Here is a 24,874-nt window from a genome sequence, read left to right as displayed (position 1 = left end):
AGTGACAACAAACAATGTTTATCTGCTATCACTGTCCTCACCAACGTTATTGCGGATACACTCTCATCTACTCGCATCCAGCAACAAAAAAGTGAGTATGCTCTTTTGCTGAATGTTGTAGAGCCTAGAATAATGTGGATCGTTGTAATTTACAATCATGGATGTACTTCATTTGAGGCGATGACAATATTTCTGTGCAACTCAAAGGCTAAATCTACTATTATCTACTATTTGAGAGACAAATATCTATTTGTGTGAAGTTTCTCAGTGACAGTGTAACTTGTAATGAAGATGAAACGAAAGTTTAATGATTTTATTTAATGATCCATTAGCTTTAACACGGAATTAACAAATATATAAGAAATACTGTAGGATTCAGTAACAGTTACCGTAGTTGTCCAGTAGATAATTTTAAGGTTCCTTAACAGCATCGTTCACATTTTCCAAAATCTGAAATGACAGATGATGATATACGAAACAAATATTAATATTAAAATGTAAACATTGTCAATTGTCGCATTCTGTTATTGCACTTGAAATGATTTATTGTTTGTACTTGAGATGGCCATTTTGAAAATAAATGATTCAATAAATAAAAATAAAGAATAAAAAAAAAAACAGATAGGAATAAGTCAGGTGCGCTGCGTGCACTGCGCATGCGCCGGCGTGAGTCGTCCCCCCTCCCCCCGAAGTCGAGGAGCGAAGTGTGACGCGTTAAACTCGCTGCAACTCAAGCTCGTCTTACGTCGTTTCTCGCACAGGCGAGGGTTTGTCAAACGACTGCAGACGGAGCAGAGCCCAACTTTTGGACACACCCTTCCACGGCAAACAGGAGGAAGCGCGCTGTACTTCCCCACCTATCCTCCTCCTCCTCCTCCTCCTCCTCCTCCTCCTCCTGTTACTACAAGACTCCCGGGCGCGTGCTTGCCGCTCGTCATCACTGTACGTGACGTCACACCAGCATGGCGGTCAAGGTGACTTCGGCATCGCTCCTTCTCTTCGTATTTCACGCGTATATGTATTTCTCGCGAACGCCCGCGCGTCCGCTCGGTCCGTCGCGTTGCGGCCGCTGCGAGGCTTCTGTCTCCGGCCGTGTTCGAGTCGCCTTCCTCCGCGGGGGCCGTCGCACTCTTAGCATCTCTCCGGCTAACGCCCGCCAGCCCGCCCGCCTGCGCGTCGGTGGCCGGCCTTGGCGCAACATCCTCCGCCTCCAGCTTGGCGGCTGTCAGGCTGTTGCGCCTCCGCCGGACGAACTAGCGCCGTCGGCCGCCCCGCGCCGCTCCACGCCGTGGCTGTCATTTACGCGACGCTCGGTTCGCGCTCTTCCCCGTAAAACCCGGCGTTGTCTTTACCACGGCTCCGTTTGTCCTTTCCCTCCTCATCCGGATAGTTTCGCCTCGCTAAGCTAGCCGCAGCTCCCGTCTGCAGCTGTCAGTGGTGTTTGCAGGAGATAGACGTGTTTTATTACGCCATGCTTGTTATTACTTTGTTATAGTGGCTTTAATGAAAAGAAGCAAAGACGAAAATTAAAGTGATAATCGCGGTTGTTTGTTTTATAGTTCGTAACGTGATTGTGCGATAATTCGACTTAAACTAACATGCCATTGTTGTAACAGCCCCAGTCAAGCTTTGTTGCGTGTGGTTGTTGCTTGAATCTCGTAACAGCAGTGCTGTTGGCTGAAGGTTGTAATGGATGATGGTCTCCTTCAGCTCTGTGGGAATACAAGGACACTTCAACCCTGGAGCCGCCTGTCATGCCGTCCAGTGTTATTCCATCCAGCTGATCATTTGAAGTGAAACCCATCTGGATTGTGGGGACGGTGGCAGTAATACAAAGCAAATCCCTTTGTACTTCTCTAGGTGCAATCGACCAAACGAGCCGACCCAACTGAGCTGAAATCGATCTTCCAGAAGGTAAGGGCACAGCCTTTTTTAAATTGTAAATTTATTTTAGTTTTGTTTTCATATTATTTTTATCTGTCAGTTGCAAAATGGTCACAAGGCTGTCCGACTAAAGGGGGGTGGGGGTTGTATTCTGTCATGGGGTTTAAATTACAGCGTTAGACGCAGATGTAGTCCCGACACAGCCTGCCGCACTGACCTTAAACTCTGGCTGAATAGGTCGGTCGAGGGAAAGAAAAAAAAAATCCTGGTCGTGGCCAGAGTCAGGGGCAATTTAAGGTCAAATCTTTAATTTTAAGACTTTATTGTAGTTACTGATTCACTGGCTGTGACAAATGTAAACACTGATAGGTTTGGTCCCAGAATAAAGCCTTTGACTTTATCTGATATACATTGTTAAACTGCATTGCCAAATATTTGCAAGTGAGTGTTAAGGTGAGGATTAGTCTGCCATGTTGAATACAACTGTCCTGATCGGATTCTATTCCATATTCAGGTGTAGGAAGTTCGCTCACTTTGTGTTCCTGTATAGTGTGACGAAGATAGTTTTATCACCTTGCACACAGATAACATTTCAATGAGGAAATCAAAATAAGGGGAATCTGCAATGTATTTTTATATGCGTGAATAGACGCGGATACAGCAACTCCGTGCTCCTCGATCGCAGAGAGCTGTCCCCGTTCAAAGTCCCATTGAACAGCCAAATCCGGTTTGACTGACAAAATTTCGGTACAGCCCTCGAAATAATTAATAATAATCAGACACACGCACACAATAAATCCCGCATATATCATGCTTTTACAAATTTTCTGTCATATACACACATATATATATATATATATATATATATATATAAAATGTTACAATGTCTGATAGTCAGAAGTGGCCATGGTCTCAAATAATGAGGTAAACTCAGACAAAGTAATCGTTGTGGACAAAATGCTGAGGCTTCCGACCGCTTTTCAAAGGTTTTTGCTGCATTGTTCCGAATACAGGTACTACTCGCTTAACAACCTACCTGTTAAATGATCGTTCAGACTTAGGACCAGCTCTCTGACCAGTCTGTATTGTACGCTGCATACAATACCGCGGCGCGCACGCTGCATGTGCGCCGTCTCAGCGTCAAGCATTTCATAGCGCATCACCCTTTAGTTACTATATACACTATATACACTATATATACTATACACTATATATACACTATATACACTATATATACTATGTTCACTGTATACATCTCATCTTATCACCAGTCTCATTCCCGCAGTCTGTCAGTATTCACTACATTAGCGTTTGCAATGGCCACGCCCCCTTACCACGAAATAACACTGGTCCTTGCTTATCAACCAATTCGCTTAAAGACCTGGTCCTAGGAACAGAACTCGGTCGTTAAGTGAGGAGTACCTGTATTTGAATTTTAAATGAAAAATGTCACTTCAACTATCGATAAAACAACAACAGCCAAGTAAACAAACTACATAATTTTCATTAAAAAAAAAAGTACACATGCCACCATCTATCTATATAATGTGTATTAAATATGGAAAGGAAGAGAGGCTTGAAATGTTAGGCGCGCCCACAACAGCCGGTCATTTTTGAGCCGGCATGCCCACAAACGGCCGGAGCACAGAAGCCCCGTCACTGCCGGTGTGACCGTACGGCGGCGAGACGAGAGCTGCTCAGCTTCACGCTACAGCCCCGTCGCGGGTGGTGTGACCCTAGCTTTACGGAGTAAATAGAACGAATCCCAGAAGCCACGCTCAATCGCCATTGGCCCACAGAACCCGGGACTTGTGCTCAAACCCTATCGGCTCACATAACTCATGGCCTCAGGAGGGTGGCTCCACCCACTGAAACAGAGCGTGAGGAACACAGCGATTTAGAGGTATGTTAAAATGGCTGTAATGCATAATCTGAGTGGTATTTTCAGCAAAAAACTTAAAAAAAAACCTGTTTTGGGGACCTCAGAGACCTAAGGAGCATTGTAGGTCCACTTTAATGGACTGTCCCTCCCCCTCGCGAGCGGCGCACAAAGCTAAAGCGACGAGCGGAGCAACTGAAAAGTTTTGTTTCTCCAGAAGCCCTTGAGTCTAGGATGGAAGACAGTAAATGATGATAACTAAACAATGATTATTTTGTTTTGTATTTCATATCCTCTGTAACTTTCAGCAGCATTAAATAAATTATTAAATAACACAACCATAACCCTTGCCGTCACAGCTTTAGTAGAAGATCAGAATGCTTTGTGTGTGTGACCAGGATGTGGCATGAAAGTAGGGCCGAACAATTAATGTAATTCAAACCGACATGGCAATGAAATAAAACGCAATTTTCAAATTGCAAAGGCTGCGATAATAAAAATATAAAAAAGTGTTTATTTTATGTTAGACAATCTAACCCAGTGATACTTAGCATGTGGCTCTTTTATGACTAGTACCGGCTCTTAAAAGTGTTATTTAAAATAAAAAAAAAAAAACAGTTCTAAAAGAGTATTTTAATACATTTTGTCTAAGACATTGTCTGTAGTATTCAAAATGGAATTTCCCTTTGGACACGTCAACCTATGACTGCCCGAGAGAGCGTGCATCTATAGAGAGATGTTTCCTGGGAGTGATCAGTGATCTGTGATCAATGGCTGATCACCTGGTTTTTTAATAATTAATAACTTTATTATTAATTATTTGTGTTTAATTATATTATTACCGTATATAAGTAATAACCTGGAGCCGCAACTTTTCACCAGACCAACCGCGCCACGCGACACCACCGTGTCCAAATCCTCATTGGCTTCCACGCTATAAGCACCACAGCAGCCACCATGCAATAAATAAATATTAAAAAATAACTTTTATATCAATCCATGGTTTTTATTTTAGCCATTTAACTTAATTTAAGCACAATATTCCAAAGAACACGGCATCTACTGCTGCAGCACAAAACCCGGCCGCTGCAGCAGACATGCGCTGTAGAGTCGGCTCATCGCTTTCTCTTCGTAAATTCCGCTCTGCTGTCTCCCGTCTACCCGTAAACATTTGTGCATGTGTGGTTGCAATGGTAATAATAATATAGTAATGTAATAATAATAAATTGCAATAATTGTTTACATCATGCTTTTCATTCCTTAATAAAATACTACTAGTAGCCTTATTTTAAAATGCATAACGGTTTGATGGAGGAAGTGACATTTCAGAAATTTGGCTCTTGCGAAAAATTATCTTTGTAAACATGGCTACTGAGCTGGGAAAGGTTGACTACCACTGCTATAGAATAATTTATTGCTTGTATTTAGTGAATAAAACAGAAGATAAGGAACTTGAAAAAAATTTGGTCTGAAAAAAAATCGCAATTCAATTATTTCCCAAATAATCCATGTTTAAAGTTGGCTCAGGTATTGTTCTCACAGAGTGTGTGTGTGTGTGTGTGTGTGTGTGTGTGTGTGTGTGTGTGTGTGTGTGTGTGTGTGTGTGTGTGTGTGTGTGTGTGTGTGTGTGTGTGTGTGTGTGTGTGTGTGTGTGTGTGTGACATTTGTGGGCGTCAGCAGATGTCAGTTTTAGGAATTCATAGGTTGAATAGTTTTCCCCCACGAGCAGAGCAACATTGATTTGTTGGCGCACAACTCTGCATGTTTACTCACCGGTTTGTGTTCCTTCAGGGTAATTCTGTTCTGTCACACCATGTCTTGGTTTTTGTTTTCAAGGTCGGTTTTTTTAACCTTCCTGGTAGAGTTGGTTGTTGTGTGTTGCATGTAGTGTACTATCACTATGATCAATAGCTACTGTATACTATTGTATATACAAATAGCCAATCCCATATACTTAACATATAAGTATAACACAATATAACACAACTCTATTCCCTTTACTTCTATTTTGTACCCCCACTTTGTATTATCTTTTTGAGTTTTATTTTATTTTATTTTATATTATTCTCTTCACTAACTGCATTACGTTTTAGAAATCAGTTAGTTTCAGTTAGTTAGCTAGGTAGAAATTAGGTTAGCTATTATGTTGGGTTTATTGACTATTGTGCATAATCTCCGGTTGCGTTGCAAAGACATTTCACTGCATATATGTATGAACCTATGTATGTGACAAATAAACCTCTCGAATCTTGAATCTTGAATTAACATGGATTAAAATATAAAATTATCATCGCAAAAGAATAAAAAAAAAAAACAGGGCACCACCTCCAACTTAGGAGGAACAGAAAATAAATCCATCAGCTGACACTTCATAGAGGTTCTCGTTTTATTTCCACTAGTAGCAGAAGCATGGGCCTTGGCGGAACATTTAATACGCTGGAAATCTCAGCTCCCGGTAAAATAAATAAAAATAATCGTCACAAGTCGCCTGTTGGAAAGCCACAGGAGAGCTTGTCTACATTGCCACAGGACAAATTCATTTCTAACTTGAAAGACCTTTTTTTCAGAGAGGTTTATGTGCGTTTGAGAATGCCATTAACCTGTCGCGCTCTCCTCCAGTATTCCAGCGTCGTGGACAAGGATGGCGAGCGGTTCATGACCCCGGGAGACTTTGTCCAGAAGTACCTCGGACTGCACACGCAGATCCACCACAACCCCAGGACCGTGCAGCTCATCGCCGGCGTGGCCGACACCACCAAGGACGGGTACGAAAGTGGACAACACACCTGAACACACTTAACAGAGCGGCACAAGGCTTATCGTCGCTAATCAAGACTTTAATTAGCCTTGTCTGAAGTTATGCTAACAGCCACTCACAGATAAGATAAAACCCAGAGTGAGACTGTTTACTGTCATAGCTCTTACACACACACTTGGACACAGTAACCGTGCTGCTGATGGTTATGTGCTTCGAGTCAATAATGAACAAAATAACTACATTAAAAAAACATTTGAAGCCGTCATGGACCGCAAGTCGCGTTTGTACTTGTGTATTTTGTGGGCATCTTTAATTTGTGATTCCGTTGTCGTCCAAAATCCTTTTTGCTTTTTGTGAACCTTGTATCAAAGCACAACTTCTTTTCAGCCTTCCGATGAGATGCCCTTTGGCAGAAGGGATTGTGTAAAGTTACTATACTCTACGTCCGTGTTGTAGCTCTTTCACAACGCAAGCAGGTGATTCAAGTAAAACCGTGTGAGGTTTTGGTACGATAACGTTGGAATAGGGGTGTGCGATATGACAATAATTAGATCGTGAACGATTAAAATGTCTCCACAATCTGCTTTTCCAGAGAGATGGTTAGTATCGTGCTGACGTGCACATTCTATCAGCGGCGGTTCTATGGTTCATACACACGTCCAAAGCTGTTTTCTCAAACAAATCTTAACCCACACAATTTTGTAGTCTGTGATTGGTAAGTCAGGAGGTATCGGAACACAGATTCCCCTTTTCCATCAACGCAAACAGAGTGCTGGTTCTGGGCAGGTGCTAGTGCCGGTTCGCAGTTGGTTCAACTTGCAAACCTTCTAAGAACCGCTTTGCTTTTCCATGGGAAAAATGGGTCAGAGAGCCAGGTCATTACTGTAGCCGTCTGCATACTTCTCCGCCTTTTCATCAGGATGGGGGACAATTATTATTATGAATTTTATTATTTATTTTATATTTATTTTATTATCGCTTATGTTTCGTGGTGCATTGTTTTGTTTTTTTTTGTTTTCTTTGGGTTAGGTAATGAGTGGGACAGAACATGATAAACGTCCATGGCTTTTTAAGGCGGAGCTCGCAGCTCAAGCCTCTCTCTTTTTCACTGAAAAGGTACTTTGGCTTAAGTGGTCAATTATTCTTTATTCTTTTAGGTTTTGTTACCTTGTAGGGCAATTTTTAAGTTTGGTTGTGCTGTTCAGTAACTTGCAAAAGAGTCCTAAAACGAACATGAAAAAGAATTGTGATAAGATCGGGGATCGTGATCCTACCTGAAAAAAATCACATGATTTTTTTTGCCATATCGCCCACCCCTACATAAGAATGCAATTGGATAAAATAATGTTTCGTGACTGGATCATTATGAGACTTCATGTTGCACTGACAATTGTGTAACTGCTGTTCTTTTCATTTTCCTCTCCACACACACACACACACACACACACACACACACACACACATCCACATCCACATTGGCAGGCTGATCTCGTTCCAGGAGTTCCTCGCTTTTGAGTCAGTGCTGTGCGTGCCGGACGCTCTTTTCATAGTAGCCTTCCAGCTGTTTGACAAGACAGGAACTGGAGACATTTCCTATGGTACGGACCAACTCCTTCAAATTAAAACTTGAAAGTGCATTCCTGCGTGCGTGCGTGTGCGTGTGTGTGTGCGTTAGATAAGGATGATGTAGGCAGTCCTATGGTGTAGGCAGGAGGAAGTGTTTCCTAATGGGAAATTGCTCACCGGATTATTAGGGGTAAGCGGTCACACCTTTAGAATTATACAAAATCAGGCCTAAGTTATGATTCTCAACACTGCTTGTTATGTGTTCACGTGTGTTTGTCACATTTCCCAGTACCGATCTGATTAGTGTATATTTTGTTTGGGTTCATTCGAAAATTATATTTGACTATGTGCCAAAAAAGAAGATATTGATATGGCCAAGTATTTAGATTTAATGTATTTATATTAGGGGTGCAACGGTACAGTGGGCTCACGGTTTGTTATGTATCATGGTTTTGGGGTACAGTAACCGTACAGTTTCGGTGTCTTTATATTGAAGAAATCCTTTTTTTTTCAAGTTTAAAGATTAATAAAATGTTTTCATAGTAGTCTGCCACAAATACTGTAGCTAGTTTAACGCTCTGTGTGTATTACAGGGTGTGTGTGTGGGTCAAGTTCATTGGTGGGTTATAATTTGCACAAGTTCATGATCGGAGAGGGGGTGTCCAGGATAGTGGGTAATTCAAAGATTCATTTTCGTTAATACAAATTTTTGTGTGTGTATCTATATATATATATATATATATATATATATATATATATATATATATATATTGTGTGTGTAATATTTAAAATTAATTACACAATCAAAGCAGCACTCACAGCAAACTGCGCCAACACGTCTGGTGGACTTCTGCCTTGAAATTGTAATACTGGTGTTCACGTGTGCATATTGAACAGTACGGGGACGTACCGAACGGTTAGATAACATACCGTGTACCATTGCATCCCTAATTTAGACAGAGTAACTGCAGGGTCTTAAATGTCTAAAAGAAAACGCACACATTCTCAAAATAAGGCCTTAAAAGTATTTAATTTTGTTTACAAAATTTGGGATTTAGTTTACAAAGGACTTGGAACACTGTAATGTTATAAATCTGGTCTGTCTGGTCTGGTTGCACACCCATTAACATGCAAATTCCCTGCGTTTTGGTCTGTGTCTACCTTGCCACCACAGCAACCACAAGGGACAGTGCAGGCTTATCTCAGTGGAGATTATTAAAACACAAATTAATATTATTTCACATTTATCTGGATTTTGGTGACATTTCAAAGAAAAATAAATGGTGATGCTGTGAAATGTCAAGAGTTTAAAGTGAACATATTATTTGTGGTTAATGGGGGGTTTCCAGTTTACGTTGTGTAATAGTCCGTAAGTTATGATTTATTTTTGTTTTTTGGCTTTTTGGTTTTCATATTGGTGTAATTACTGCGCCTTATATGGACCCTGTGCATTGCTGCCTGCTCTATTTATTAATATTATTCGTAATAATAATTTTGATTTTGAATTTTGAAATCTATAGATAGTAAAATACATCTCATTATGCACTTGGACACATCCTCAGTGATAGAACCTGGGATCAGAGGGGGTTTTGGGTCTTTCAACTTCAGACACCCTCACCCAGGCGACCCGACGGGAGTGATCAGTTCCCGGCCTCCTTTTGTTGGCCTCTACTATTCGGTCCTCCCAAGGCACTGTGAGCTCCAGCATGACCACTTGTTTGGATGTTTCCGAGAACAGCCCAATGTCCAGGCAAAGGGTGGTCTCTACGATGGCTCTACGGGGAATTTGAGTTGGGTTTCCAGGTCCACCGCCCACGCAATCTGACCCAAGAAGACCTGCCTGGGCTTTTGGGCGTGGGTTTGGATCTTGTCCCGCTCTCACAAATGTGATTTCTCATCTTGATGGTTGGAGAAGCTTGCTTTGGTCGATGGCGCTACAGATGGACTCAGTGATTGCCTTCAGCACTTGGTTGTGTCGCCAGCGGTACCGGCCCTCTCCCAAAGCTTTAGGACAAGCGCTGAGGATGTGCTCTAGTGTTCCTCTTCCTTGGCACAAGGGACATGACGGTGAGTCTACCTTGCCCCAACAGAAGAGGTTAGATGGGTTGGGCAGAACACTGAACATGGATTGAATGAGGAACTTGATGCGGAAGGGTTCAGCCTTCCACAACTCAGACCATGTGACCTTGCGACCACTGCCTGTTCCCACCTGGTCCATGCACCTTGCTGCCTCATTCCCACCATCTGGCTCACACGCAGCTCCTCGACCCCAGCTCTCACTTTTTTCTGGACCAAGTCCCGCCTCTCTTTCCCCTTTGCCTTGATGTAGTTGGTGGTTGGTATGCTGCCCAGTCCTGCTCTGCCAACAGCCACAGATCCCACCAGTAGACGTGATTCTGCCTGGTCCACTGCTTCCAGTGCCCACCACTTCCTTCCGGTCCTCACCTCAATGCCTGCCTGGGAGACTTTTGGATCCCTGGACTCCGTGTATTGCAACACCTCCCTAGCTCTGGCAACCTTGAACTCCTCACTCAGACTGTTGCAGGGGAGTGTCAGTTTATTACTGTTGCCATACAGGGCAATGCTGCTCAGGCTTCTTGGCAATCCCAACCACCTACGGAGGTGACAGCTAATCCTCCTGTTAAACCCCTCGACTGTCGACAGTGGGAACACCAGCAGAGGCCACAGTATCCTAGGTAGGATGCCATGCTGGTATATCCAGGCTTTGAATTTCCCCAGTAGTCCTGATTTGTCAACGGTTTTCAGCCATTCCTCTAGTTCTTGGTTGGTTGCTCTGATGGAGGCAGCATCCTTCAGGGAGCAGTTGAAGATTTTCCCGAGACTCTTTATGGGTTTTTCTGTAACTGATGGAATCTGGATACATCGGAGGGAGAAGCAGAACCGGTCTGTTACCTTCCCTCTCTTCAGCACCAAAGACCTGGATTTTGACGGTTTGAAAGACATCCGAGCCCAAGTGATTAACCTCTCCAAGCCCTGGAGGATCCACCTGCTTCCTGGGACTAACACGGTTGTAACTGTCAAGTCATCCATGAAAGCCCTGATGGGGGGCTGCCGGACTCCAGACGTGGATACTGGTCCTCTACACTCCACCTCGGCCGACTTGACCAGCATGTTCATGGCCAGGGCAAAAAAGGGTCACTGAAATGGTGTAGCCAGTGATGATCCCTTTTTCCAGTCGGTGCCACTCCTATGTGATGGGCGCAGAAGTAAATCTCAGGTTAAAGATGTTATAATAATCCAAGATGAGGTCCTTGATGGCATTGGGATGTGATGTTGTTCCAATGCTGTTTGAACCAGTGTGAGGTATGGAGCTGAATGCGTTGGCGAGGTCTAACCATAGCACTGCCAGGTCGCCTTTTCCTTCTCGTGCCTCTTGGATGAGCTATGTTACCACACTGCTGTGTTCTAGGCAGCCTGGAACCCCTGGAATTACACTCTTCTGCACAGAGGTGTCGATGTAATGATTCTTCAGGAGGTACTCTGTCAGGCGTTTGGAGACGATACTGAAAAATATCTTCCCTTCCACACAGAGCAGTGAGATGGTCCTAAACTGCTCGATGTTAGTAGAGTTCTCCTCCTTTGGAATCCACACTCCTTCTGCAAATCTCCATTATTGGGCTACCTTCCCCCTCCTCCAGATCACCCTCAGGATCTTCCTCAGACGGAACGTGAGCTTGGGGCACCTCTTATACTGCTCAGTACATCCAGGTACTGAGCTGGCCCTGGCAGCCTTGACCACAGCTTGAACTTCTTTCATACGGGGCTCTCTGGTGTTTAAGTCAGTGGTTGGTATAGGAGGGCTGATCAGGGCTCTGCACTCTCCTAAGTCTACTCCTTTTGCAGCATCGCTCTATGTGTTTTGCAGATGGTTGTCAGTGTCCTCTTTCGAGCACACAAGGTGGCCGCTGCGCTTCTGTCCTAGCAGTTGTGTGGATTAGCTAGGAAGGCAGCATGTTTCCTAGATCTTTCTCTGGTAGGCCTCCTGTGCCACTCTGCTCTACAGAGAGTTATGAGTCTCTTTCTGAGGATGTTACAGAGTTCTGCAAGCCTGTCTACTCCTCCTCACTAGCCTCCTTGAACTGCCTTTTCAGAAGTCGCAGTTCTTGTCTCAACTGTGTGATCTTCTCTGCCCTGCGCTTCTTGATGTATTGGCCTTTGGTACCACGCTTCTCCACTGTACCAAACCTCTCAGTGCCGAGGCTGATGGTTATGGTCGTCATTGCTTTAAGTCTCCTATCTGCTTCCCCCTTCAAGGTTGCTTCCAGGATACTCTCCACATCCTCATCGAATTGCCGCCACTCGTTCTTGCTGCTGGCTGGGGGCCACTTAACTCGTGGGTGCTGTGCTGACTCCAGGCCTGGCTCCTCCTGCGTCTCACCAAGGTTGCTCCTTGTGCATTGCTCCAGCTGCTCGCCTATCAAACAATGCATCTTGGCCTGGTGGATCCTCATGCCCCACAAGTTTTTGCAGCTTTTGCTACATATGCATAGCACTCTCGTTGTCGTTGTTTCAGTTGTGTGGGTCGTTGCTGATTGTCTGTCCGTTTGGGGTGCTCATTCTCCCCCCCCCTCAGGCTCCCCTGGGGGTGTGTTTTCTTGGGACTTTTCGTTGCATAATTGGGTTCTTCTTCACAGAAGATGCAAGTTGGGTTGCTGGCCCTTCCTGCCCTGGTTGCCGTCTTTCCGGGCTGTCAGCGGTCTTTCCAGCAGTCGCCACTCTCTTCGTGGTAGTCATCCACCCTTTTCCTGGAAGTCACTGGCCGAGCCAGGTTAACATGATAGTAAAATACATCTTATGATGCACTTGGACACATCCTCAGTGATAGTACCTGGGATCCAAGGGTGTTTCGGGTCTTTCAACTTCAGACACCCTCACCCAGGCCACCCGACCGGGAGTGATCAGTTCCCGGCCTGTGTCCAAGAAGCATTCATCCACGGCATGTCCCTTCTATTCCGCAGCCATCTAGAGGCTTTCTCCACTGCCTCTGAAGCTCTACCGGTGGCCTTTCTTTTGCACACACCAGTGATGCCCAGGAGGCTATAGGCTTTGCACAAGGACTTGCTCGCAAAGCCCTACCTCCCACCTCGGTGGGCAAACACTTTGCACACCACGCCTGTCTGCAGCACCTTTCCACGACTTCTGCATATTTCTCCCTCTTCCTTTTGTTGGTCTCTACGATTCGGTCCTCCCAAGGCACTGTGAGCTCCAGCATGTCCACTTGTTTGGATGTTTCCGAGAACAGCCCAATGTCTGGGCGAAGGGTGGTCTCTACGATGGCTTCGGGGAATTTGAGTTGGGTTTCCAGGTCCACCCTCATTTGAAATCCGTAACTACCTGGAACACAACAGTGGCAGAAGCTATGAACAGGGTTGACGACTTCTTTCAACCAGTATGTCACAAACACCTCGTGGGTTTTTGTGCAAATATCCACAATATGCAAATTGCTTAAGTTCAAAGCTTGAGTCCGGAGCTTTGGTTAACACACTTTGTAAGGCCATGGAGAGGGGTGGAGGCTCTTAACGTGACAAATACACACAATTAAATAATTAAATACACAAAGCTATTGTGTATTCAATGTGAATGTCAGTATGATAATAAAATGTTTTATTAAATTCAAATACTTAAAAGCCATACTGATTTTACATGATGTCCTTTGTACTTTTGCCAGTATGGCTGTGAAGTTGAATTTCATTGTAAGTGGTGTTAAAAAGGTCTTTGATAGGTCTGTGATACCATCACTATCTTGTATCCTTTTGTGTGTGTGTGTGTGTGTGTGTGTGTGTGTGTGTGTGTGTGTGTGTGTGTGTGTGTGTGTGTGTGTGTGTGTGTGTGTGTGTGTGTGTGTGTGTGTGTGTGTGTGTGTGTGTGTGTGATGTTTAATGTTCAGAAAATGTGCGGGACATCTTCAGCCAGACCACTGTGCACCACCACATTCCCTTCAACTGGGACTGCGAATTCATCCGTCTGCACTTCGGGCACGACCGCAAGAAGCGCCTCAGCTACCTCGAGTTCACCCAGTTCCTGCAGGTTTGCAACTACACTGCCAAGCAAGACTGGAGCTAGGGACCAGCATTTCCACCCTTAAATCCTGATTCACAATCTTTTAAATAAATCAGTAAGAGGAAATCCGTCATAGTTCCCACAGGTATACTGGCTTTAGAATGTATTTCACACAGTCAAAGCCTTTAAACAAAATGTATTAGCTACAATAACATAAGAATAGGCCTGCTAGTGGGGCGGGGTTAGAGAAAATCGATTAAATTCCAGGGCTTGACATTAAGCTTTTTAAGCCAAGGGCAGGGTGGCTTAAAAATAGATGTTTGAGATGTTTTATTTGCCAGATAGCCAAATAGGCAATTGTATGTCTATTAAAAAATAAATAGAACCAACATGGGTTTGGACAATGACTTATTAATGTACAAAACATACAATTAACAGGGAAAAAAATACTATAAATATACACATGCCAGGGGGTGACGGGAGTAGGAGGTGGTGGGGGGAGTTACATTACAACATACCAGTGAAATGCCAGCATGGACGACATGGAAGTCAATATTTATTCATTTTTATTAAATCATTTATTTTCTCTTTAGCATATTTTTTATTATTATTGACGGTGGAATTTAATTTGGATTAAAGATTTTGAGCGCGGCGGCGCATGGCGTCTGACGGAGCTTGAAATAACCAAACCTTTAAGCTTTCTGCAAGGAATACAGTTAAAGGTATGTGAATAAACATAAAAGAGTGTGAACATTTTAATAAAAATATTTAAACATTAAATATCGATTTGATAACAATGTCTCCTCTATTTAAACAACGACTCATTTCAAAAGGCTGTTTACTTGGTGCGCGGGGGCGGGCTGAGGCATTTGGAGGCTTTGGGCAATACATCTTTCAGGCCTCTTCTCCACGTCGCTCAGTGGCGTAGGTTTTGTTTTAACATGGGGTGGGGAGGTGGGGTTGAGTGTCAAACACTTTATTTTCTGCATTCTTGTGAATTTTTATGCACCAATTTGTCCCTTTTCTGCATCAATTTATGGTGTAAAATAGGTTTGGCAGATCGTGCAAAATTCCAATCACCCATCACTGGGCAGCGATCACCAATCAATATCACGGGGGTAGGGAATGTAATATATTGTGCAAAATGCGATCTCCCCATTCCAGAAGTGCAGGATTTATTATTTACAAGTTAAGTATTTACACAAAAACATCCACTTTTTACTAAATTCCCATAGCAACGGAAAGCAACGGGGAGACGTGCGTCGCACAGGTTTTTTGGATTGGAATGGAACATTCCCTTAACTCAGTTGTGTCCGAAAAAAAATGGTTCATTCATGTAGGAAACAAATGAAAATAAATATATCTAAAATAAAAACACAGGCACCGGAGCTGGCGCGCACAGCTGTCTGGAGGAGATATTAAAAAAAGAAACTCTGCTCCAATTCTCTGAGATTATATTGTATATTTCTATATTATAATCACAAGTTTTGCATATTGAGTGGCAGGATGATCCGACTCATGATCTTCTCGTTCTTCCCTAATTCTACTCATGTTTTGTTGAACATTATTATCTTATCTTTGATATCACAATCCAAATCGTATTCATAATGTTAACTACTCTTATGGAGCATGTACCGGCACTTCTCACAAGCTGCCGCTACTCTGTTCTGCCCACTCAAGTGGACAAATCAAGTGGACATATTGTAAAATATGTCCCCTCTCAGCTCAACTTCAGCGATACAGTACACCGTTTATTTTCAGATAATGTTACAGAGATCAAATTAATTTTTTCACTTGCTGATTGGACAACTGTATGCTTCCCCGAACACAGAGTTTACTTGACCCGGCATGAATTAATGTTGAGCCCTGAGTTCTGTTATTGACATTTCTGTATCTATTATAAAATGAAAACATTCATACATTGTTTGGGAGTTATACAACCATTTTTGTCACAAATAAATTGCAATATCTAATTTCTGCATTAGACGTGAAATATTTTGTAATGCGTGTCAGATAGTACACTGAAAAGTCGCAATACTTGTCTAGAAATGTTAGAAAAAAGTCAATATATCGATATTAAATTCTACCCTGAGCCACCTCATTAATAACCAATTGTGGCTATTTGTATCGAAATTGAATCGTGAGATCGAATTCCCTGCCACAGTTCGGATAATAAAAATGTAAAGACCGAACACACTGACAGATCAATTGGACTTATGTGCTTGTGCAGGAGCTGCAGTTGGAGCATGCACGCCAGGCCTTCGCCCAGAAGGACAAGGGCAAGAGCGGCGCTATCTCTGCCATGGACTTTAGCGACATCATGGCCACCATCAGACACCACATGCTCACGCCTTTCGTGGAGGAGAACCTTGTCTCGGTGAGGGTGGGGAGGGATACACCTTTAAACCTCAACTGCCTCGATAAAGTCCACATCTGGTGTATTGAATCACACTCTAGGTTTAGATATTCCTTGTCTTACCCATTTAAAAAGTCCCTTAAAATCAGGTGTTATCCTGTGATTCCCGAAAGTTTGGTAAATATTAATACCTCACCTATGGCTGCACGATATATTGTTATATTATCGATATTATGAGACCGAATATGAGACTAGATGTAGCCTGGGATTGGTAATAGTGAAATTAGTTAAATGTCTGCTGCATTTCAGTTAACTAATGCTACTTTCTGAACTCCACAGACTGTTCTAATTAATATCAACCTACTTGGTCATAATATTAACATTATGTGGAAATATATTATGAAAGCATCGAGAGTCATCCCTAAATATTGGTTTTGAGGTAGTTGTCAAAAATAGAATATGGGACCCACCGCAGACTTAAGGTAAGTTTGGTACCTAACCTTGGTACCTTTTGATTTTTTGCAGCAGCATTTGAAAGTGGAGAATCAGAGCTTCAAAACAAGGTGTCACTTGTGCGAATCAAGCAAATATTTTTAAAGCTATGGCTTGTTAACGAGGGTGTGGCAAACTGTGTTTCTGAGATAATCACCCTCAAACTTTCCCCAACACTTGGCTTCATTCAGCCAGCTCCCAGAATGCAAATGGTATGGAGGACCAACAATGCCACATGGCTACTTGCCAAGTGGTCACTTGACACCCTGCTGAATGGGGCAATCTCTGCATTGTTCTTGTGTTTATAGGGAATGTTGAACAGTGTCATCGACACACAACATCTTTGTTTATTAAAAAGCTTTTATTTAACAGTAAAAATGAACGTGTTTTATAAAAGTGGAATTATTTAGGAGTTTGGAAGTGCGGACAACACAACATTTACATTTACATTTACATTTACATTTACATTTACATTTAGTCATTTGGCAGACGCTTTTATCCAAAGCGACTTACAAGGGAGAATAACATTCAGCTACATTGCGACAGAGATTAGTGTAACAACAACATTGGTGTAACAATAAATACTGCTAGGTAGTGCTAAGTAATTGTAGGTTAGGACAGGAGGTACTCTCTGAAGAGCTGGGTCTTCAGGTGCTTCTTAAAGACAGAGAGGGAGGTCCCCGCTCTGGTCATTTTTGGCAGCTCGTTCCACCAACGTGGAACTACAAATGAGAATAGCCTGGATTGCCGTGGCTGTATGGCCGGCAGAGCCAGGCGACGCTCATTTGACGAGCGCAGCATCCGGGGGGCAACATGTGCTCTTACAAGAGCATTTAAGTAGGCGGGAGCATTCCCAACAATCACTCTGTAGGCCAGCATAAGAGACTTGAACTTGATGCGGGCGGCTACAGGTAACCAGTGGAGCTCGATGAGCAGCAGAGTGACATGTGCCCTCTTTGGCTGGTTGAACACCAGTCGCGCCGCCGCACACAACCACAACCAAACAACCAAATATATAGTTAATAATACTGTCAATAATATTAGTCTTTGTATATCAACCGCAGTGTGTCATTTAATATATAAATGTGTATGCCAAATAGCCAAAATCGCCTAGGAATGTTAATGTAACCCATATTTAATTTCTGCTGTAGCCTTTTGTCAACCCCTTCCATGTAACTCTCTCTGCGATGAATAGCCAAAGTTAATAACACTTCTTTAGACCTGTTGAGCGAAGTCAAAACTGTAATGAATCTTGATGTGGTTGCCATCAGGTTGAACACGACCACCCGAAGAAAGGTTGAGGCGCTCCCAGGTGTTCTTGGAGTTGTAGATCTCCTTTCCGAGTGTATTTCCTAATGCTGCATAAATCTCTTTTTGTAGAAACTTCTTCCGTGGTAACAACAACGGGCGTGTCATCGGTCTCCTCCGGTGGTTCTTGAAAATATTCAGTTTCATCGTCACATTAAGGTTGAAATCCGCCAAGTCCGGGATAACACAGATATTAGATTCAGAGTCGCTGTCAGAGAACTGACTATCATCGTGGAAAATTAAGTTCAGTACGCGCTGCCTACAGTGACTTGGATCTATCGCACTGGTCAGATTAAGGACGTTGATGGGATTTAGAGCATGGGTGCCCAATACATCGATACCAGTAGATCACAGAGGTAGTACGTGTAGATCTCGCACAATTCAAAAAAAATATATATTTTTTTGAACCAATCTGACCAACATGTTGAATGAGCTCAATTTAGAGCTGCAAGGAAAAGACAAAACAGTGGTCAACATGATCAGTTCAGTTAATGCTTTCCAACTAAAAATGCAACTTCTGTCCTCAAAGCTGCAGTGCCATGATTTGGGGAACTTTCAAAACCTCGCATCAGAGCTGAAGACCCAAAGGAAGGCCTGCAAGCAACTTGACAGTGCGCGCTACACAGAGCAGATTGACAATTGTCTGTCAGACCTTGACAAAATATTTCATGACTCTGCTTTACTCGAGCTAATGGCTACATTTATGTGCTTCCCATTTAGGGAAGATATTGAGGTTGATTCACTCGCATCAAAAACACTGTTCCACCTGAACTGGTCTGCAGTGGAGGATGAGATGTTGACACTACAGGCTGACATTCAGCTGATGTCCAGGCCTCATGGACAGTTTTGGGACTTACTCACAGAGGAAAAGAACCCATGAGGAAATGTGCTACCTCCTTGACTGCATTATTCGGCTGTACTTATTGATGCGAGTCAGCCTTTTCCCACATGAAGATTATTAAGTCCAAATTGCGTTCCACCATGACTGATGATCATTTGGAAGCTGCTTGAGGCTGGCTACCAGCAGCTACTGTCCGGACTATGCAACTCTGGCCGACTCCATTCAGTGCAAGTCATCAGAGTAAGGTAGTGTCCATAAATGTATTTAATTGTATTGTGCCGTAAGGGTTCATGCAGTGATGCAAGGTACACCAACATATATTTTAAAACTTTATATAAATATATTTTGCAAAGCTCGCCCAGGCCGAGCTTTGACTGCTCCGTGTGTTTTTATTGTGCACCCTGCGTATATAGTTACAGGGTAATGTAGTTCTACAGTCAGTTTCTGTTTCCTCTCCCAGGCGGCAGGCGGCAGCACCTCCCACATGGTCAGCTTCTCTTACTTCAACGCCTTCAACTCCCTCCTCAACAACATGGAGCTCATCCGCAAAATCTACAGCACACTGGCCGGCACGCGCAAGGACACCCTGGTGACCAAAGGTACACACACACACACACACACACACCTAATATTCTGACTGCCACATGGAAGATAAGATAGTAAACTTATACAGGTTATAATAAAACTCAATAATTTGTTTCTCCCGCTGTAGAGGAGTTTGTCCATGCAGCCAACAAGTTCGGTCAGATCACTCCCATGGAGATCGACATCCTGTACCAGCTGTCGGGCCTGCACTCCCCCTCCGGGTAAACACTCTCTCTGCATCTTTATCTCACACCTAGCTAAACTACCCACATCTGTAGCCTCACCCTGATGTTGATGTGTGACAGGCGTCTGAACCTCGCTGACATCGAGAGGATAGCTCCACTAGAGGAAGGATCTCTGCCCCACCACCTAGTGGAAGCTCAGAAACAGGTTGTGTGTGTGTGTGTGTGTGTGTGTGTGTGTGTGTGTGTGTGTGTGTGTGTGTGTGTGTGTGTGTGTGTGTGTGTGTGTGTGTGTGTGTGTGTGTGTGTGTGTGTGTGTGTGTGTGTCTACACATACACCTTATGTAGAGGTGCCATTTAGTGACATTGAATTTTTTTTTTATTGACTCATTTACTAAGTTGAATCAGAATGGTCTTTATTGCCAAGTAAGTCTAGATGTACAAGGAATTTGTCTTGGTATACAGTGCATACATGAAACATAAATGTATGGTGACGGGGCTTGTTGATGAGGCACCTAATTTGCATTTTATTTGTTGCAATATCTCAAATATTGGCTTGAAATTTGGTTAGAAACATGGTTTTATAAAATTATCACAACCAACTCAAATAAGTGAGATCAGGCGATTGTGTAATAATCCACTTAAAATATTAGCTTTATGTTTCACAGTGGTGTGTGTGTGTGTGTGTGTGTGTGTGTGTGTGTGTGTGTGTGTGTGTGTGTGTGTGTGTGTGTGTGTGTGTGTGTGTGTGTGTGTGTGTGTGTGTGTGTGTGTGTGTGTGTGTGTGTGTGTGTGTGTGTGTGTTCAGCAGGCTCACGGGGATGGCTCCAGGCCCCTGTGGCTCCAGGCTGCAGAGTCGGCTTACAGGTTCACTCTGGGCTCCATCGCTGGCGGTTAGTCAGGCCCCTCTGCTTCCTCTACCATTGTCAGCGAACGCCAAAGTGTTTACAGTACATATAAGGGGTGTGTGTGTGTGTGACTGTTTTGCGAAGCCACGGGAGCAACAGCGGTGTACCCCATCGACCTGGTGAAGACCCGCATGCAGAACCAGCGCTCCACGGGCTCCTTCGTCGGGGAGCTGATGTACAAGAATAGCTTCGACTGTGCCAAGAAGGTCCTGCGCTACGAGGGCTTCTTCGGCTTCTACCGAGGTACGCCAGGAAGAGATGGAAGTTCTCAAACTCTCAACTTGGATGTAATATTAATGAGCCTGTGATCCCCCGTAGGACTGGTTCCTCAGCTGATAGGCGTGGCTCCAGAGAAGGCCATCAAACTCACGGTGAAGCCCTCGTCCCGTCCTTTACCTCCTTTTGGCCAGGGGTCATAACCTCACCTCCTACACATCCACTGCTCACCTCCTACACATCCACTGCTCACCTCCTACACATCCACTGCTCACCTCCTACACATCCACTCCTCTTCCAACCCAGGAAGAGGAGTGGATGGGTTGCTCACTGGGTTGCTTTTTGTTTGATATTTTGTGTAGCTAACCCTAACAATACTTGTTGATGTTAATTGCAATGAATACATTTGCTTTTATGTTCTGTATTTTGAAATGGTGCAGTACAAAAAGTTATCCCATTCCCATGGATTTGGGTTTTTCCACATTGAAGTTACCTATGTGGAAGTGTGAGAAATAATATAATATAGTACACTAATATAAATAATATAAGTAATAATAAATAATCAAAAATAATTTTGGGACATAAGTGAGGGGTCCTCGGTTTATTTTCTCTCATAACTGGTTGAAAGAAGTTGAAAAGCCTGTTCTGACCGACCGTGTGCGTCCTCTACAGGTTAACGACTTTGTTAGAGACAAGTTTACCACTAAAGACGGTGCTATCCCTTTCTTTGGCGAGCTCTTGGCTGGAGGATGTGTAAGTAAATACTTACCTTGTTTATCCGTACTTTGAAAACGAAAATGAAATCTCATAGCGTAGCATAGCATCGCACAGCCTGTGAGGAATGGATCTGCCATAGTTCAGTCATGGGTCATTTTCCCATAGCAGCCATGTGCTCTGTTCAAGTAAGTTAAGGTACTACCAACTTGATCAACACTTAATAAATCTAATTTTGCGTGCCGTTGACAATGTGACCTGGCACAGGGTTTATTCTGAAGGCAGTACTTTACAAGATTTCTGGAGTGTTTTGAAAAGGTCAAATACAAATGTAACTTTGGGGCCCAGCAATGTTTTGCCATATTTCCTAGTCATCTTGGCAAAGTTCTCTTCAAACATCTCAAACCACTCGAGGCTCAATCAGTTGTTGGATAACGAAACAAGGCAGATTTTCCATCTCTGAAACGGGTTGAAGTGAATGTGTGGATGAAGCCTTCCTCTCCGGTCCGGTCCAGGCCGGAGGCTCCCAGGTGATCTTCACCAACCCGCTGGAGATCGTGAAGATCCGCCTGCAGATGGCGGGAGAGATCACCACGGGCCCCAGGGTCAGCGCCCTCAGCGTGGTGCGAGACCTCGGCTTCTTCGGCCTCTACAAGGTACCCAGTGCTCGCCCGGGAATGCCTTTTCGTGCTTCCTCTCTCGCCGACGACTCCTCATACCGACAGGACTGCCTGTCTGTTTGTGTCCATTTTAGGGCGCTAAGGCCTGTTTCCTGAGAGACATCCCTTTCTCCGCCATCTACTTCCCGGTGTACGCGCACACCAAGGCCGAAATGGCCGACGAGCAAGGCAGGCTGGGAGCTCTGCAGCTTCTCACGGCCGGAGCAATCGCAGGTAACCTGCTATACTGGAAGAGTGTCCTAAGAGGGTTAAGAACGTGAGGAAAAACTTATAGGGAAACTTAAAGGAATGTGGTAAGGGCCGCTGCTCGATGTAGTCTAATAAACGACACTCCACGCTGACTGCTTTAATATTGACAGTGAGAGTTCGGGAGATGGCCTCCCACCACAGCGGTTAGATGGTTCTTCAAACTAACTTCGGGGTCAAGGAAGAAGACTCTGAAGCTCTGATGTATCTTTAAGGAGCCAAGTCATCTGTTATTACCAAGGTGTCTGCAGGCCTTAAAATGTCCTAAATTCAGTTTTGCAAATATTAGGCCTGAAAAATAATTCAAAATTGTAACATCTTGTGAAATCTTAATTTCAACATAAACATTTTGTCAGATTTTTATTTAGCTATATATATATTTTTTGTCAGGCTCTTCTGCATCAGTCAACATTTCTGATGCTGTATATTTAAAATTGGTGTCAAAAAGTAACTCCCTGATCACGTCATCCGCGGGAATGCCAAGATTTCAACCAGCACTTCCCCAAAACATCACCCACCTGAACAGCTACCAATCACGAGGCTTGCGCTGATCCACGTTTCCTTCGCCAGGTGTCCCCGCGGCCTCCCTGGTGACGCCCGCCGACGTTGTCAAGACGCGTCTGCAAGTGGCGGCGAGAGCGGGACAGACCACCTACACGGGGGTGATCGACTGCTTCCAGAAGATCATTAAGGAGGAAGGGTTCCGTGCCCTGTGGAAGGGAGCCGGAGGTGGCCGCCTTTCTCCGCCGCCGCCTCGTCTGTTCGTTGGCTCAATGTCGGCGCTTGGACAGGAGACTCACTTGCTGTTTCTTTTTTTCCTGCTCCCCAGCTCGAGTGTGCCGCTCCTCCCCTCAGTTTGGCGTGACCCTGGTGACCTACGAGCTCCTGCAGAGGTGGTTCTACATCGACTTTGGCGGACAGTAAGTAGCGCCCAGAGTGTTTTTATGGCAAAATCGCACATTAAAATACTGTTTTGGTATTCATTCACAAGCTATCCAAGAGAAAAAAAACCTACAAATAAAATATATTTTTTTAACAAAATAATCTTATGCATTAAGTTTAAATTAAAGCATTTCTTCAAATTAAAAATCTTCTCTTCTGGTCAGTTATTGGGTTCCCGGAGAGAACTCGATGGAATCAAGAATTCATCATTTTGAAATAGTCTCCCCAAAAGATGTTTTCAAAAAGCTTCCCCTCTCTCCCCCTCTCCTCAGCCGCCCCGCTGGATCCGAGCCGACGCCCAAGTCGCGCATCTCGGAGCTCCCGCCCATCAATGCCGAGCATGTGGGCGGCTACCGGCTGGCGGCGGCCACCTTCGCCGGCGTGGAGAACAAGTTCGGCCTCAGCCTGCCCAAGTTCAAGTCCTCCGGCATCGTGTCCATCCACCACCGCGAGCCCGCTGCCACGCCAGCGCCCTAAGGTGGTCTCCACGTCATCATTTGCCATCCCTCTTTCTCCTCCACTACCGGGAGCCACACACACTTAGATAGGGACACACAAACACACCATAACACATTCTGGAACACTCCACAAAGGGGGGCCATCAAAACATAGGAACATACACACAGAGCGGTCCCACCGCTCTCCTGAGGGCGCGGGGGTCCGCTCCGGTGGTCTGCAGCCCGCCCCGGCTACAGAGAGCTGCTTTCAGGCGGGCTGCAGAGGGCCCAAGGCCAGAGCTCTGACTGTGCTGCTGCATGCTCTTCTTCTCCTCCATTCTGTCTCTCTCTTTCTCTGGCATTTGTAAAAAAAAAAAAAAAGTTAAAAATATGTAGCTTCTATATGATTTGATGTTTTCTGTCTGACGCACAGTGTTGAGAACTTCTCAGATTGGACAGTGAGCTTGGTGGTGGGGGTGGGCGGGGTTAGACGGAGGGGCGGAGTCACCTGTACATAGTGTAGATCTGTACAGAGACGCCACGCGACCGGGGGGCAGTCGTTCCAAGCGTCCCGTCCCCCCTTTCGCGGACGACCGTGGCGTGGTTCTACGGAGGCGGTGTCGCGCTGCAGCGACACTGGAGCGTGACGGGAAACGGTGCGGCACGGGGACGGGAGAATCGCTCTTACTGATGTACAGATCTTTTTCCATTAAAGGAGAAGAAAAGAAAATGTGTTTTCTTGATAAACAACAGCAAATGTTAATGAAATTAGGATATTAATAAATTAAATGTATCTCAATGCCTTCATCGTATTGTATTTTATGGAAATAAATCATCCATTTTAATTTTACCAATATGA

At 44.2% G+C, this 24,874-nt stretch overlaps 1 protein-coding gene across 2 annotated transcripts; it reads left to right on the top strand.

Moving 5' to 3' along the window:
- The first annotated feature begins 880 nt into the window (after positions 1-880).
- LOC307237844 (electrogenic aspartate/glutamate antiporter SLC25A12, mitochondrial-like) lies at positions 881-24,865 on the top strand. Of its 2 annotated transcripts, none has more exons than XM_080010622.1 (18): positions 881-974; positions 1,861-1,914; positions 6,383-6,528; positions 8,004-8,119; positions 13,996-14,135; positions 16,339-16,485; positions 19,566-19,704; positions 19,818-19,911; positions 19,996-20,080; positions 20,684-20,765; positions 20,865-21,023; positions 21,099-21,151; positions 21,669-21,749; positions 22,226-22,366; positions 22,465-22,603; positions 23,207-23,365; positions 23,466-23,556; positions 23,851-24,865. In XM_080010622.1, exons 1-18 carry the CDS (start codon positions 963-965, stop codon positions 24,053-24,055), a joined length of 2,043 nt encoding a protein of 680 aa, XP_079866748.1. In that variant the 5' UTR covers positions 881-962; the 3' UTR covers positions 24,056-24,865. The 2 variants fall into 2 exon arrangements, with proteins under 2 accessions (XP_079866748.1, XP_079866747.1); XM_080010621.1 differs by having other exon boundaries at positions 20,681-20,765.
- The last annotated feature ends 9 nt before the right edge of the window (positions 24,866-24,874 follow it).

This window comes from Zeus faber (genome assembly GCF_960531495.2).
Source record: "Zeus faber genome assembly, chromosome: 12".
In the NCBI taxonomy this organism is placed as follows: domain Eukaryota; kingdom Metazoa; phylum Chordata; class Actinopteri; order Zeiformes; family Zeidae; genus Zeus; species Zeus faber.
This window is presented reverse-complemented; position numbering and strand designations above follow the sequence as displayed.